At 35.4% G+C, this 15,911-nt stretch overlaps 1 protein-coding gene across 5 annotated transcripts in view; it reads left to right on the forward strand.

The window, feature by feature from the left end:
* The window catches only part of PRKD3 (protein kinase D3), a 74,101-nt gene that overhangs the window by 39,472 nt on the left and 18,718 nt on the right, over positions 1–15,911 (forward strand). For all 5 annotated transcript variants that reach the window (XM_031006573.3, XM_063695959.1, XM_031006578.3 and 2 more), the window contains 7 exons: positions 2,719–2,796; positions 5,399–5,582; positions 7,345–7,468; positions 9,502–9,579; positions 10,644–10,920; positions 12,888–12,940; positions 15,657–15,729. In XM_031006573.3, coding sequence (XP_030862433.1) covers positions 2,719–2,796; positions 5,399–5,582; positions 7,345–7,468; positions 9,502–9,579; positions 10,644–10,920; positions 12,888–12,940; positions 15,657–15,729 — 867 coding nt within the window. The remainder of the gene's footprint in view (positions 1–2,718; positions 2,797–5,398; positions 5,583–7,344; positions 7,469–9,501; positions 9,580–10,643; positions 10,921–12,887; positions 12,941–15,656; positions 15,730–15,911) is intronic.

The following is a 15,911-nucleotide window of genomic DNA, read 5'->3' on the forward strand; positions in this document are numbered from 1 at the left end:
ATAGTTATATAATGCTTTTATGCTTTTTAAAGATGATTTTATCTTTTTGTCTCATATCTTCTCAGCAATGCTGTACAGTAGAAACTTTTCACAGTAGAGTGAAAACTAAAATAGAATGTAAATGTCTTAGATTATTAGTCATTGAGCCAGGATAGGATATAAGTAGTCTAACTATAATCTTGTATACTTTTTTCATGTAATTAGCAGTTCTTGGTATTGTACTTTTTATATAGTAGAAGTATTTGTGGAATTGAATTATCAAGTGATCTAAATAAAACATTAGGGTTGAGGGTTTTGTAACAAGAAATTCTTGCTTACAAGACAGAGTAAGATAATTGTATATAAGCTTAAGCATATAAGAAAATAAAGCTTTTCTGAGGGGGGAGGGATAGCATTAGGAGATATACCTAATGTTAAATGACGAGTTAATGGGTGCAGCACACCAGCATGGCACATGTATACATATGTAACTAACCTGCACGTTGTGCACATGTACCCTAAAACTTAAAGTATAATTAAAAAATAATAATAATAATAATAAAATAAAGCTTTTCTTGACAGTGTATGATAGCACACAAGAACATTAAATGGGGAATAGGTTATACATTTGTTGTCAGGTATTTGATAACTATTAGGCATTATACCATGATGAAATTTTATTTCAACAGCTTGCTTTGAATATGAGTTACTACATAAATTAATACTTTAAAATATCAACCTAAAAATGTATTGGCAAGCAGCCACTGAGAAATGTTTTGGGAAAGAACATTAGTAACAGATGTACACATTCTAGCCAACAAATAATCTTAATGAAGGTAGTTAATATTGCTGCTCTGCTAAGCAGAACAGAAATATTCTTAAACCATATGCAGCAAAGTACAGTATTTTGTAGAGGAACTAAAATAAATACAAATGAATTTTTACATAAACATGTTAATTCTGCTACTGGATTATTCAACTTTTTAGGGTTCTGGAAGAAGATCTTTTATGCTTATATTGGTTCAGAAAATGGTAGGTTTTATTTCAATATAGCTAAGCTATTTCATTTATTAAAATAATTATAATTCAGTGATTTCCCTATTTTAATAGTATGAATTAAGATACTTAAAAAATAAAAATGTTTTCATTTGTCAGTCTACGAAAGAAAAATGATTTTGTTAAGATAAAACCATTATACTGGATCATTTGAGAAAATACACAATTCCAAGAATTCATTAATCTGTTTGTCTTTATTTTCTACTTTGATGTGTAAAAATTTCAAGGTAGCTTAAAAGCATATGTAAAATATAAGAGAGCATAAGCAACTTAATAAAAACATGGGTAAGGACATAGAGAACTAAAACTGCCTGCCTGCCATTCAAACCTACATACTTGCAGGTAGTCCACAAATTCGGCTCTGAATTTTTTTTTTTTTTTTTTTTTTTTTTTTTTTTGAGACAGAGTCTTGCTCTGTCACCCAGGCTGGAGTGCAGTGGTGCTGCCACACCCAGCTTATTTTTGTATTTTTTTTTGTAGAGACAGTGTTTTGCCATGTTGGCCGGGCTGGTGTCAAACTCCTGGCTTCAAGTGATCCACCTGCCTTGGCCTCCCAAAGTGCTGAAATTACAGGTGTGAGCCTCTGCACCCGGCCTGAGTTTTCAAAGGGAAAATGGAAACCTTGTTGTTTTCACAGTTTGCAAAGTTCATGAGATAAAACACAAATCTATTGTTTAAGAGATAGTGCAAGATAATATTAATATCACATGAATTTTCCCTAGGGCCTGTCTTAACAAGGATAGTGTTTTAAAGTAAATTTTATTCTCTACCAAATTATACATTTCATGGGGCTTATGTCATATAATGATCTTTAGCCTGTGCTGTTGGCATGATACCCAGGATTTTCTTGACTCACAAGGGTTACAAAAACATTCTAAGTCAGGACTTAAAGTTATTTTTACCCAGTTATTACTCATAGATGCATTTCAAAGGTGGTATTAGACATAGTTAGACCAGTGGGTCTCAACTTCAGTATGACTTACAGAGCTCAGCCCTACCCTCCCACCCCCTAAGAGTTGCTGATATAGTAGGTCTGGGATAGGGCGCAAGAATTTGCATTTCTAACAAGTTTCCTAATGAAGCTGATATGGGACCACAGTTTGAGAACCACTGTGTTATACATTTATTTTGGACAGATTGTACCTGACACTGATCTGCAATGCTATCAACTCTGAGGTTTGTTTTAGGCTGAAGAGAACCATTATGTAAAAGTGGGAGGCCTTGTGCTGGAGAAACTCAGTCCTTCCTCACAGGGTTGTATGTGAAAGCCCTTATTAGGTTCCTCATAAATGTTTGTTGGATCTCAGTCTCTTTCCTGCATATACATAAGGTCCTGATTCTTAGGAATTGAAAGTATGTATCTGACATATGTTGGATAGGAATTTAATCAGCTTGAGAAACTCTCATGGGAGATGTGGAAAGATGAATATGAGATAAGAGAAGGAAATATGGAGCTGCCAGTACATTTCGGCGGTGTTGTACACATGGTATTAGCCTCATTATACAAATGAAGAAAATGATGGGGGGGTGCAGAGGGGTGCTAAAGTGACTTGTAGGTGGTTATTATTTTAATATCATCATTACTAATAATATTCTGTTTGTGAGTGATTTAAAGAAAGTCTAACCATATCTGATACTGCTTGACTTTTACATAAATTAATATGCTGAATATTTTCATTTTAGATTGCAAATTCAACTGCCATAAACGCTGTGCATCAAAAGTACCAAGAGACTGCCTTGGAGAGGTTACTTTCAATGGAGGTAAAATTATTTTTCTTAATTTTTGTGAAAGATCAGAAAAGGCCATGATTCTTTGGTGTATTATCTTTGGATAAGGTTCTGTTTTCCTAATTTATTTTGTTTCTTAAAGATTTTCTTTTGATTTAATAATCAAACAAAATACACAGACCACTGACAGTATACATTTATTAGTAATCATGCCTTCCCGTCTTTCCTCTGGCCACCTGTTACTTTGTAGTCTAATATAGCCAGTGGTACTCCATATCCTCCTTTCATTTTTAGACATAAAAGAACTTGTTTTAAAACCCTGGTCTTGTCTCTATTCTTTCATAGTTCTAATATGTACTAACTGCTTGCTATACCAGGCACTGTTCTAAACTCTTTAAATATATTGACATTTCAACCTAAGAACAACCCTTTGAGGTAGGTACTAAGAGATGAGTAAACTGAGGCACAAATACATGAAATAACTTGCGCCAGAAATATAGCCAGTAGGTGGCAGAGCTGGAAGTTAAACCCATATGGTCTGGTTCCTTAGTCCCTAGTGATTAGAACACACTATACTGCCTCACTGTCCCTTTCTCTGTCAAATAATCGTTGTCCATTTTCCCTTTGGGGTCTTTTTTTTTCTTTTCAAGATAATACTAAGCAAGGCAGTTACCTTTTTTTGGAAGGAAGCAGTAAGGACTCTAGACTTTCAGCATAATTTTCCTTTAACAGTTACATGACTGGTAAAAATTTTATGTAAGTAGTTCTGTAAAAGGAAAAGCATAAAAGGAATGAAAATTCTCTTGGGGAGAGTTTAATTAACATTTTCTCTTGTGGCTTGTTTTCTATGGTTCTTGGTTGTCTTAGTCTGTTTGTGCTGCTATAACAAAATACCATAGGCTAGGTAGCATATAAACAACAGAAGTTTATTTTTCATAGTTCGGGAGACTGGGAAGTCCAGGGCACTGGCAGATTCTGTGTCTGGTGAGGGGGGTCCGTTTCCTGGTTGATGGCACCTTGTAGTTGCATTCTCACATGGTGGAATGGGAGAAGGAACTCCTGTGGACATATTTTATAAGGGCACCCATCCCAAAGACTCCACCTTCGAAAGACCCACCACTACCTAATACCCTTGCCTTGGGAGTTAAGATTTTTAAGGGGAACAAACATTCAGACCATAGCACTGATTAACACCTTGACAGAGCATGATTGGTTTTCTCTTTTGGTTAATCTGAATTAGTATAGTTTGTCTATGACTAAAGTCTTTTATAAATTTATACTTCATGTATTTGTGTTTTCGTGCTTTTCTACCTTTTAACAAATGGATACGAAACACCATTTATATTTATCTTAATGTGCATTTGATTACTAGTGAGATGTTCAAACTCACTAGTAATCAAAGAAATGCACCATTTTACATTAGCAGTTCATGAGGATTCTGATTTCTCTACATCCCTACCACCACTTGTTATTGTGTATCTTTTTGATTACAACCATCCTAGGTAGTACGAAGTGATATCTCATTGTAGTATTCATTTGCAGTTCCCTGGTGGCTAATCTTTTCATGTGTTCATTCGCCATTTTTATATATTGTTTGAAAAAAACACCTATTCAGATCCTTTGCCCATTTAAGTTACTTATCTGTTTATTTTTCATTGAGCTGTAAGAATTTTTAAATACCCTGGATACTAGTCCCTTATCTGGCATATGATTGCTTATATTTTCTCCCATTCTATGGGCTTTCATTTCACTTCATAAGGTGTTGTTTGTAGCACAGAAGTTTTGTATTTTGATGAAATCCAATTTATTTATTTATTTATGTTGTCACTTATCTTTTTGGTGTATTAAGAAAGCTTTGCCTAACCAAGGTCACAAAGATCTACTCTCATGCTTTCTCCTATGAGTTTTATAGTTTTAGCTCTTAGATTTTTATGTGATCCACTTTGAGTTAATTTTTATATATGATTTATATGTTCATTCTTTTGCATGTAGATATACAGTTATCCTAGCACCATTTACTTAAAAGACTATTTTTTGCCTGTTGAATTTTCTTGACACTCTTGTCAAAAATCAGTTGACCATAATGGTGGTGGCTTATCTGCATTTATAGTATCTTTTGTCATGTGGAAATTTAAAATTCTAATGTAATCAAATTAATTAACTTTGTGCCTTATGATTTGTGTTATTTTGTATCTTCTTTAAGAAATACTTTATCTTAGGCCAGGCGCGGTGGCTCACGCCTGTAATCCCAGCACTTTGGGAGGCCGAAGTGGGTGGATCCCCTGAGGTCAGGAGTTCGAGACCAGCCTGGCCAACATGGCGAAACCCCATCTCTACTAAAGATACAAAAATTAGCTGGGCGTGGTGGTGGGCGCCTATAATCCCAGCTACTCAGGAGGCTGAGGCTGGAGAATCGCTTGAACCCAGGAGGTAGAGGTTGCAGTGAGCCGAGATCACACTCCAGCCTGGGTGACAAGAGTGAAACTCTATCTCAAAAAAAAAAAAAAAAAGAGAAATACTTTACTTAACTCATAAAGATATTTTCTTACATTTTAAGACTCTTAAGACTTTTTTCACATTTAATGGACTTCCTCTATTAATATAAAACTCTGAAATTCATTTAAAATTTTCCCAGAACCTTCCAGTCTGGGAACAGATACAGATATACCAATGGATATTGACAATAATGACATAAATAGTGATAGTAGTCGGGGTTTGGATGACACAGAAGAGCCATCACCCCCAGAAGATAAGATGTTCTTCTTGGATCCATCTGATCTCGATGTGGAAAGAGATGAAGAAGCCGTTAAAACAATCAGGTAACATATATACATATTACAAGCTACTTCCAGATGCAAGGTCAGTTCAGGATCTCATTAAGAAAAAGCCACGTCTCTTTAAGTGGGACCTTAAAAGTAATTTAAAATCTAAATAAATTGTGGCTAATTCTTTTACATGCAATGCAGTATTTCTGAAATAAATTATATCACCCTTGCCATCCACTCAAGATGGGGAGGTAATGAGAATCCTTGTTTTTTTTTTTTCGTTTTTTGTTTTTTGTTCTTAAAGAAAAATGCTTTAAGTATGGTCTAGATGTAAAACCTAGTTGTGGAACAGCCACTGCAAGGTGTTAGTATTGAACTTTCAGTTAAAGCAACCTGTTTTTCACACAGGCAGCTTTAACTGGTAGTAGAAATGGCAATAAAGAATATACTCATGAAGATGTTGCACAAGGATAATGGTGATGAAGTTGAGGGCAGTTTTCATATTGCCACAGTTAATCCGACTATTAGCATTTTGTAAAAATACTATTAGACTGTAAAACCATTCTAAATATGCCACTATGTTCATAGAAATTCAATTTTTGTAGCCTAAATGATATACTACCTTGTAGCAAAATGTCCCCATTTTGGCAGGTTTTGTTTTTCATTGGAAACAAAGAGTTACTTAAAGAAAATGAGTCATTTATTTCAGTCTCAGATGGCTGAGTTGTCATTTATTCAGTTTGGCTTATCATTAAATAGCAGTTATTACTATCATTAGCATTATTAACAAAAACTTTGTTTAGCCATTTTGGAGACTATTCCAGAACCTAGCTAGTTGGTTTTTGTTTTTTGTTTTTTTTTTTTTTTTTTGAGACAGAGTCTCGCCCTGTCGCCAGGCTGGAGTGCAGTGGCACAATCTCCACTCACTGCAACCTCTGCCTCCCGGTTCAAGCAATTCTCCTGCCTCAGCCTCCCAAGTAGCTGGGACTACAGGCGCCTGCCACCACGCCCGGCTAATTTTTGTATTTTTAGTAGAGACGGGGTTTCACCATGTTGGCCAGGATGGTCTCGATCTCTTGACCTTGTGATCTGCCCGCCTCAGCTTCCCAAAGTGGTGGGATTACAGGCGTGAGCCACTGCGCCCGGTGAACCTAGCTAGTTTCTTAATCATGAATACTTCATAGTTTAAAAAAGAAAGTATTTAACTGTTTGAGGTTCACATTTCAAAACAGTGTATTTTATACATACATCCCAAATTTTATTGAGCCATGTTTCAGTGCTACCTGATTTGACTTATTACATTTTCTTAATTAGTATCTGTAAATCATTTTCCTTTAAATACCTTCTAGTAGAAGTACATTTTGCTAACAACATGATTAACTGGATTTGACATTTGAGCCATGTGAATTCGAGTTATATATACTTGCATTTTGCCTTGTTGTGGATTTGCTAGTCCATCATGCTGCCTAGGGCAGGAAAACTCTTCAACAGCAAGCCCAAATGAGACCCTCTCCTGGGCTCCAAATATTCCAGTTTGGGAGGGTACTTTCTATTCCGCTCATTGTTTTTAATTTTTTTTTTGTGACCCTCCAGAAGACATTCATGACAAGTAAATAGGATTTAAAATATTAGCTTAAAATAGAATCTTTTATGTATCATCATAACAGGATTAATTTTTCTTCAGCCATTGTTTATTTTACTAAGATATTTTGAAAAATTTTAGCTCAGTTGTCTTTAAAAAGGCTTCATGTTCCTACAGTATTTATATGATTTTTTAAAAATCTACACAAACTTACAAATTTTAAATATTTTTTAGTCCATCAACAAGCAATAATATTCCGCTAATGAGGGTTGTACAATCCATCAAGCACACAAAGAGGAAGAGCAGCACAATGGTGAAGGAAGGGTGGATGGTCCATTACACCAGCAGGGATAACCTGGTCAGTAATCAAATACATTTGAATATGCTAGTAAGACTTTGTTATGAGTTTCATTCTGTGCATTTTTTAAATCAAAATGATGATGAGATACATATTAAGACATTATATACACTGCAGCAATTTGTAAAAGATGCACTGGAATTATAGTTACATTTGTAAGGAATTTTTAACAGGCAGAATATTTAATGTATTGTCTTTACAAACTGGTAGAGCAGTCAATATTCAAAAAGGATCTGGGATTGTTCCACAATAAAAAATAATTAACTCGAAACACAATGGAGCCACAAATAGAGATAGAAGGAACTAAGACTTCATCTAAAAAGTCATCTTATTACCAAAGATAGGAAGGAAGCATGTTTGGTTTTATGTAGACTTTAACTTAGTGTAAATATGCAAGGTTTTTTTTAGATCCAGCAAAGACGAGGAATGATGACATTCTAGTAGAAAGACAATAGATTTGAAGAATCAGCGTAGTGTAATAACTAAGAACATAGACTTTGGAGCTAGACTGCCTAAGTCTCTGTAACTTACTATAAAACTGTATGAACTTGGGAACGTTACTTAGTTTCTTTATGCTTTTGTTTCCTTGTGTAAAATTGGCATAATAATGGTAACCACCTAATAAATCCAAATCAGTTAATATATGAGAAGATCTTGGAACAGTGTCTGGCATACAGAAACACTCAATAAATGTTAGTAGCTAGTATTTTATTTTTAAAGTTTGCTGAGGAGATTATTGAAACAAGCTTTCTAATAAACCTTTTACATACATTTAGCTGGCCTAAAGTTTTGTATGATAACAACAGTATAGACTGCAGTGTGTATGTGTTTTATTTTATTTATATAGTTCATATCCTTGCGAATGTAACTTGAAGTGGTGTGCCTACCTTTGCGAATTTAATGGTATATCAAAGGTGCTTTTACATCAAATTAATGGGGAAAGTAGTTAATTCAGTAAATGGTGTTGGGACAAGCATCTAGCCATTTTGAAAAAAATAAAGTTATATATATGTGTGTGTATATATGTATATATATGTATATATATGTGTATATATGTATATATATGTGTATGTATATATATATACACACACACACACACCTCATACTTTATACATAATAAACCTAAATTTATACATAATAAACACCAAAGATTTGAGTGTAAAGAAATTAAACAGAAGAAACTTTGGGAGAATTATTTTACAAACTCAATAAAGAATAAAAGATCAATAAATTCAATCTCATTAAAAAATTATATGTGGCAAAATCCAAAAGCAAAGACAAATGAGAAACTGGAAAAAATATTTTCAGCTCATTCTAAACAAGGGTTAATTCCATAAGATGTGAAGAATGCCAACAAATTGATAAGAAAAGGAACATAACACAATAGGAAAATGGACAAAGAATATGAACAGAGAGTTTCACAGGAAATACAAATTACTCTTACACATAAGAACTTGATTTCATTTATAATAAAAGGAATATCACTTTAACCTTTCACTGAAATACCAGTTTTTATTTTTCAGTATAGCAAAGATCAAAAAGTTAATAACATACTGCGTTAATGAGGGTGTGAGTAACTAGGGACTCTCATATGTTGCTGAAGAGACTAAATTGGGTCAAATCTTGCATAGAATAATATAACACTATCAGGCAAAATTACATGTGCACGTCTGTTGACCCAGCAAATCGACTTCTAGAAATATAGCCTATAGGTAAATTACATATTTTTATGTGTGTGTGTATGTGTAATATATATGTATTCATGTGTGCATGTATGAAATTCTCTACAAGGATTCCCAGAAACCTGATAACAGGCTTTGCCTGGAGTAAGGGTGAGGAGTGGGGATGAGTGATGGTGGAAATGATACTTTTCACCATACATCCTTCTTATATCTTGAGAATTTTGAACCTCATGAATCTTAAAGTTATTCAGAAATACAAATTTATGAATGTAAATGAAGGGAAAAGTTAGGTACAAGCACTTTGGAGGAATCATTTTTGAACCTCACAGTTTTCCAATCTTCATTTTATAGAGAAAGAGGCATTATTGGAGACTTGACAGCAAATGTCTAACATTATTTCAGAATGAATCTGGATCAAAGTATTATAAGGTAAGGATTTTACCTTTTAAAAAATATAAGCATTAAGATAGTGTATGTTTTTTTCAGATAATATTCATTAACTGTTACATTTGAATATATATGACTCTAGCTAGTATGGTTTATAGAAGTCACTGTTAGGTTCCTTGTTGAAGCAACTATTTCCCATACCAAATTTCACTCCCCCACAGCAGGTCTCCTACCAGACTGTTGTTGTCGTGTATTTATTTATTTCTGGCTTGCCTGTCAGGTTGCTGCTTTCCTTCTGGATACTATGATTTAGATTAGACTGCTTAGAAAGTCCCATCATCATTGCCTGTGCAGAAGAGGTCAGTGAGGTATTTAGTATTTCTCCCACCTTCCACCTTACCTTGGGTGCCAATTCCCAGTTGCTTGTTTTGGCTCTTAATCTCCTTTTTACAGTCTTCCTTGCTTGGCTTATTCCACGTTTTGCCACATCACAAACTGATAGCAAGCAAGATTATAACCAAGCAGTTAGGTCAGTAAGAGAGAATGGGAACTAATGGCTTGCTTTGAGCAGGTGTTTTTTTGTTTGTTTGTTTTTAGTAAGGTTTTTTTTGCCTTAGGAAGTGGACTAAAAACATAATGATTGCTACGGGTTACTCCAGTGGACAGAACCAGAATGGGAGTGGCTTAAACAACTGACCAAGATTCTGCTTTTTCTGCCATTATTTCTGCTTCTTACTTGCTTTGGGGCTATATCTTGTAGACTACAGTCACTAGATAAGTAGTTGTGAAGCTGAATTAATGACAGTTGGAAGTTACAAGTGTTGGATATAGTGGCAGATTACTCTCCTATATCTTCTCCTTCCTTGCATCCTAATGATCTGCTACTGGCTTAGTTATCATAGTCCATGCTCTGCCTCTGGCATTGCTGGACATTGCAGCTCATTCAAGACAGGCCATGTCATAAGACTCAACTGTGTATTAAATGTTGCATATTTGTGTCCGTCTTAATGGCATTCATTGAAATGCATATCTCTGGTTCTTTAGTGTATTTAAAAATAAAAACAAAGATCTATTCTTATTTTTCAATGCTTAATTTTTTACTTCAGGAAATTCCACTTTCAGAAATTCTCCGCATATCTTCACCACGAGATTTCACAAACATTTCACAAGGCAGCAATCCACACTGTTTTGAAATCATTACTGATACTATGGTATACTTCGTTGGTGAGAACAATGGGGACAGCTCTCATAATCCTGTTCTTGCTGCCACTGGCGTTGGACTTGATGTAGCACAGAGCTGGGAAAAAGCAATTCGCCAAGCCCTCATGCCTGTTACTCCTCAAGCAAGTGTTTGCACTTCTCCAGGGCAAGGGAAAGATCACAGTAAGCAATAAACTTCCTGATGGCTTTTTCTCCTCTTTAGTTCTTAAGCATTTTGTGGGTATGGTTATGTTCCTTTGTTCCTTTTAATGTTCATCCTAAGCTTAGTCTTTAGTAACCAATACAATTAATTAACTCTTTTATAAAATTATATTGGTTATAGTATATATACGTACATACAATGCCCAGTGCTAGGCTCCAGAGTCAGTTTTCTACATGAAAATCCTGGCTATACCATCTGTTATATGATCAGGCAAGTACTTTACCTCACTGTAGTAGTAAGTACTTCATAAGGTTGTCAGTATTAAATGAAAGAGAACCTGTAAGATACAGAACAGTGCTTGGCATCCGTAAAGTCTCATTGGATTATGCCTGCTACTGGTATTAATATTTTGCTTTATAGTGGGATATAAACAGGCAATAAAGTATTATGGTTCACATCACACTCATGAAATCTGTGAAGTCAGAAATTAAAACATACAGAAATATTTAAAAATCATTGAAACATGTTTTGCACCAACAAAACTTATATAATTAAGCCTAAATTGGATAAAGTTTCAAAAGTAAACAGTTAACAATCGAAAGGTCATTATAATGCCACTTCTCCCCCATTAACATTATGTTGCTTATGGGGACACATAAGTCATTCATTTGAGAAATATACTCAAATTGAAATAAGTATCAACAACTTTCCAAATGTAGTTTATTTTAGTTTAGCTGTATTATTTTGTACAACTATTATGCTAGGCCCTGAGCTAAAATACAAAATAAATACAGAAATCATAAAAGCTCTTTAGGGAGAGATGGGATATATAAAGGTATTAGATGGTAGCATAAAGCCGTACAGTGCAAAAGTGAGGAATACATTACTTAAAAAACTCAGATACAGACAGAAGAGTAAACAAAACTTCATAGAAGAACCTGATTTGAACCTCAGGTAGAAATACAGTAGGCAGATCTCAGTGGGAGTGGTGGAGGGGTAACATTATTTAGTTGAGACAAGTGTGATGAGGATCATGACAACTGTGTACATGTTTGGTGTTCAGTACTGATTTGGGGTTGGAATGGGTGTAAGTAGATGGATATTTCACAGTGGTTCTTAAGTTTTGGAGGTTTTTAGACAGAACTCTATGTCATTCTAATTAAAACTAGGACTGTTTCCTCAGAAAACAATACAGGCACTTACACACTCTTTAAAAGATAAATGAGGTGATTTATTTCAGGCAATAAATGTATTAAAGTACCAAAAAATAACATTATAAAATTATAAAAATGCAAGCAATTTAGAAATGTATAAAAACTCTTTGTCCCCCAGCCCCACCTCTTCCACTCACCAAAAGTAATCACAGATTTTTGTTTTTAATTTAAGCACTGCTACCCTGCAATTCCCTTGACTCCACTTCCCCCCCCTCCCCCCACCAAGAGACAGGGTCTCGCTGTGTCGCCCAGGTGAGAGTGCAGTGCGCAAATCATGACTCGCTGCAACCTCAAACTCCAGGGCTCAGATCCTCCTGTCTCAGCCTCCTGAGTAGCTAGGACTACAGGTGCACACCACTATGCCTGGCTAATTTTAAAATTTTTTGTAGAGATAGGGTATCATATAGCCCAGGTGGTCTCAAACTCCTGGGCTCAAGTGATCCTCCTGCCTCAGCCTCCTAATGCACTGGGATTACAGTGCAACTTCCCTTTTTAACTCAGTAATAATCATAACTAGCTTTCTGACTTTCTGATTCAGTATTTATAGTCCTACATCATCGATTAAATGTTGAGATAGTATTCTTTTGTATGGATGTATCATATTTTATCTAGTTTCCTGTTGATGGGTTGTATGTGTAGATTTTGTTAATGTACATAATTGTATTAACTGTGTGCTAAACTTTTTAAAGTTTGATATACCATGAGCATTCACATGTCAGTAAAGATTAATAATATTGTCATATACTAAATTTTGTCTTTTTTATATTTTACAGAAGATTTGTCTACAAGTATCTCTGTATCTAATTGTCAGATTCAGGAGAATGTGGTAAGTAATCGTTATAGCTAACCTGTAAATTGGGTGATTAAAATAAGGAAAATAAAAGGTGAAAATCTTTATTAGAGAAATTGGTTCATCACCCAAAGTACTATGCTAGACTTTGCAATTGATAACTTCCCTAAGGAGTTCTGCTTTATAGAGGAAACTAAGGCAGATTTTTAAAATTAAAAATAAAGCTAACTTTTTCACTAGAAAAAGTTACATTACAATGTTACAAAGTGATAAGACTGGTTCAAAGAGAAGGCAGACATTACTTCTTGTGGGGTCAGCAGGGGAAGCTTCCTAAAGGAAGTGCAATTTGAGCTATACCTGAAAGGATGGAATGGATTACTGACAGAAGTGCTGAATGGATGAGGGTTGGGGAACAACCTTTCATGCAAGTACAGGAGCACCAGGATGAACAAACAGGGAAGCAGGAAATGGACTCTTAAGGAATTATGAATAAATTAAGTTTGGCTGGTGTATATAGGTATGTTTAGGGTTTTATAACAGGTCAGCAACTTTTTCCTTAAACTTTTTAGTAAGTACCTTAGGCTTTGTAGACCAGCAGTCCCTAACCTTTTTGGCACCAGGGACTGGTTTTGTGAAAGAGTTTTTCCACGGAGGTAGGGGGTTGGGAGATGGTTTCGGAATGAACCGTGTCAGATCATCAGATTCTCATAAGGAACACACAACCTAGATCCCTCGCATGCACAGTTCACAGTAGGGTTTGCCCTCCTCTGAGAATCTAATGCCTCTGCTGATATGGCAGGAGGCGGAGCTTGGGCATTAATGCTTGCTAACCTGCTGCTCACCTGCTGTGCAGCCCGGTTCCTAACAGGCCACAAACAGTTACCAGTCTGTGGCCTGGGGCTTGGGGACCCCTGTTGTAGACCATATACAACTATGCAGCTATGTGGTTGTGACAAGAAAGCAGCTATAGGCAATACAAAAGTGAACAGGCATGGCTGTGTCCCAATAAAACTTTATTTATGGACCCTGAAATTGAATTTCATTTAATATTTACATGTCACAGAATATTATTTTGATTTGTCCAGTCATTTAAAGGCCATTTTTAGATCAGGGGCCATACAAAAAAGAGGCAGCAGGCTGGATTTTGCCCACAAGCTGGAGTTTGCTAACCCCTGGACTAGAGGGAAAACAGGCTAGAAAAGGAAGTCAGAAAATTGTTAAATTGTTATATATAATTTCTCAGATTAAAATCTCTATTTTCTACTTGGGGCACTTAGCTGTTATAGTTCTCTAACATATAAATGTTATGATTTCTAAGACTGCAATGAAGATTGGACTCTAGTAGTGTTATTGGAGATAGAACATTTCAGAGATATAATCTATGAGTCTCTTGTCCTGTTGGGAGGTAGAATAGACAGCATATTCTTGGGGAGATAAGGAGGAATATCAAAAATCATGAGCGCTCAAATTTTGAATAATCCCATGGGAACTGAGGATATCTCCATCCATGTCATGGGGGGAAAGGATTCAGAATTGGCTTTTGTTTAACAAATATATATACACATACATACATACACATACGCTTTCCTAGCAGTTATTATATATACATTGGATGCCTCCTAATCTGATTAGAACCAAAATTTGGTTAAACAAAAAGATTAAAGTTGGGAGGCTTATAAAAATGGTTCTTACAAACCTTAAAATTTTAATTACAACTTAACATATATACATGCATATTCACTGGCTTTTGCTGCAGGGCTGAGGCTTTGTCTTTATAAGTGTGGGTCTGCTAAGTGAAGTTCCACTTTGTCTTTCTTTCATCAGTCACACCTGTAATGCAATTTTGACACTAAACATCCCAAATTAGTATATTAGTTCTGTTAGTTCTGACAGCAACAAATACTACAAAGAAGAAAAAAAAAGGGAAGGGGGCGAAGAGCAGTGAGGAAAGACAGAGGAATGGATTTCAGTTACAAACTTTCTCTCATACATATTCTTTTTTCTTCAGTCTCTCAAAGTTAGGCTAATCCCAGTAATATGAACTTTTGAGTTTGGTTTTTTTTGTTTTTTTTTTTTGTTTTTTTCAAAAATCAAAGAGAGCAAATCTCCTTAAAGGTAAAATAGGTAAAGTTTCATTTTTAATTTTTTTTAGGTAAATTTACTTTTATAGATCACTACTTAATAAATACAAGATTTTTTTTTTTTTCTTGAGATGAAGTCTCGCTCTTGTTGCCCAGGCTGGAGTGCAGTGGCACAATCTTGGCTCACCACAACCTCTGCCTCCTGGGTTCAAGCGATTCTCCTGCCTCAGCCTCCCGAGTAGCTAGGATTACAGGCATGCACCATCTCACCTGGCTAATCTTGTATTTTTAGTAGAGATGGGGTTTCTCCTTGTTGGTCAGGCTGGTCTGGAACACACAACCTCAGGTGATCGACCTGCCTCAGCCTCCCAAAGTGCTGGGATTACAGGCGTGAGCCACCACGCCAGGCCTAAATACAAGATTTTTAAAATGCAAAGCATTTTTTTCCTGAAAGTCTTACACAATACATTATACTTGCACATAAAATTTGGGCTTAACCTCTTATAGAACATAGAAAGCCTGTGTTTTCATAAAATAGTTTGCACTTTATGGAAATTAGCTGCTTCTAACATAAACAAAAATGTATTGAAGTATTTGGATGAAGAAAGTCAGAGATGTTGACATTGTATTATAGAAATAAATAATACTAACTCTTTACTTTATCCTACCAGGATATCAGTACTGTTTACCAGATCTTTGCAGATGAGGTGCTTGGTTCAGGCCAGTTTGGCATCGTTTATGGAGGTAAGCAACTACAGCCGTTTGCATATTGTACACATTATTTTAAAAACTGGAAAATGTAAAACATCTGCCAGCTGTTTTGTCATCTCATAGTTTTGTCCAGTGCCCTTTTTTAAAGGCTGACTTGTTATCTTTCAGCTAAATCCTTCTCACTGTAATTTGAGTATTCTTCCCTTAATGTCATT

The sequence above is a fragment of the Gorilla gorilla genome, chromosome 12, assembly GCF_029281585.2.
Source record: "Gorilla gorilla gorilla isolate KB3781 chromosome 12, NHGRI_mGorGor1-v2.1_pri, whole genome shotgun sequence".
NCBI classification, from domain to species: domain Eukaryota; kingdom Metazoa; phylum Chordata; class Mammalia; order Primates; family Hominidae; genus Gorilla; species Gorilla gorilla.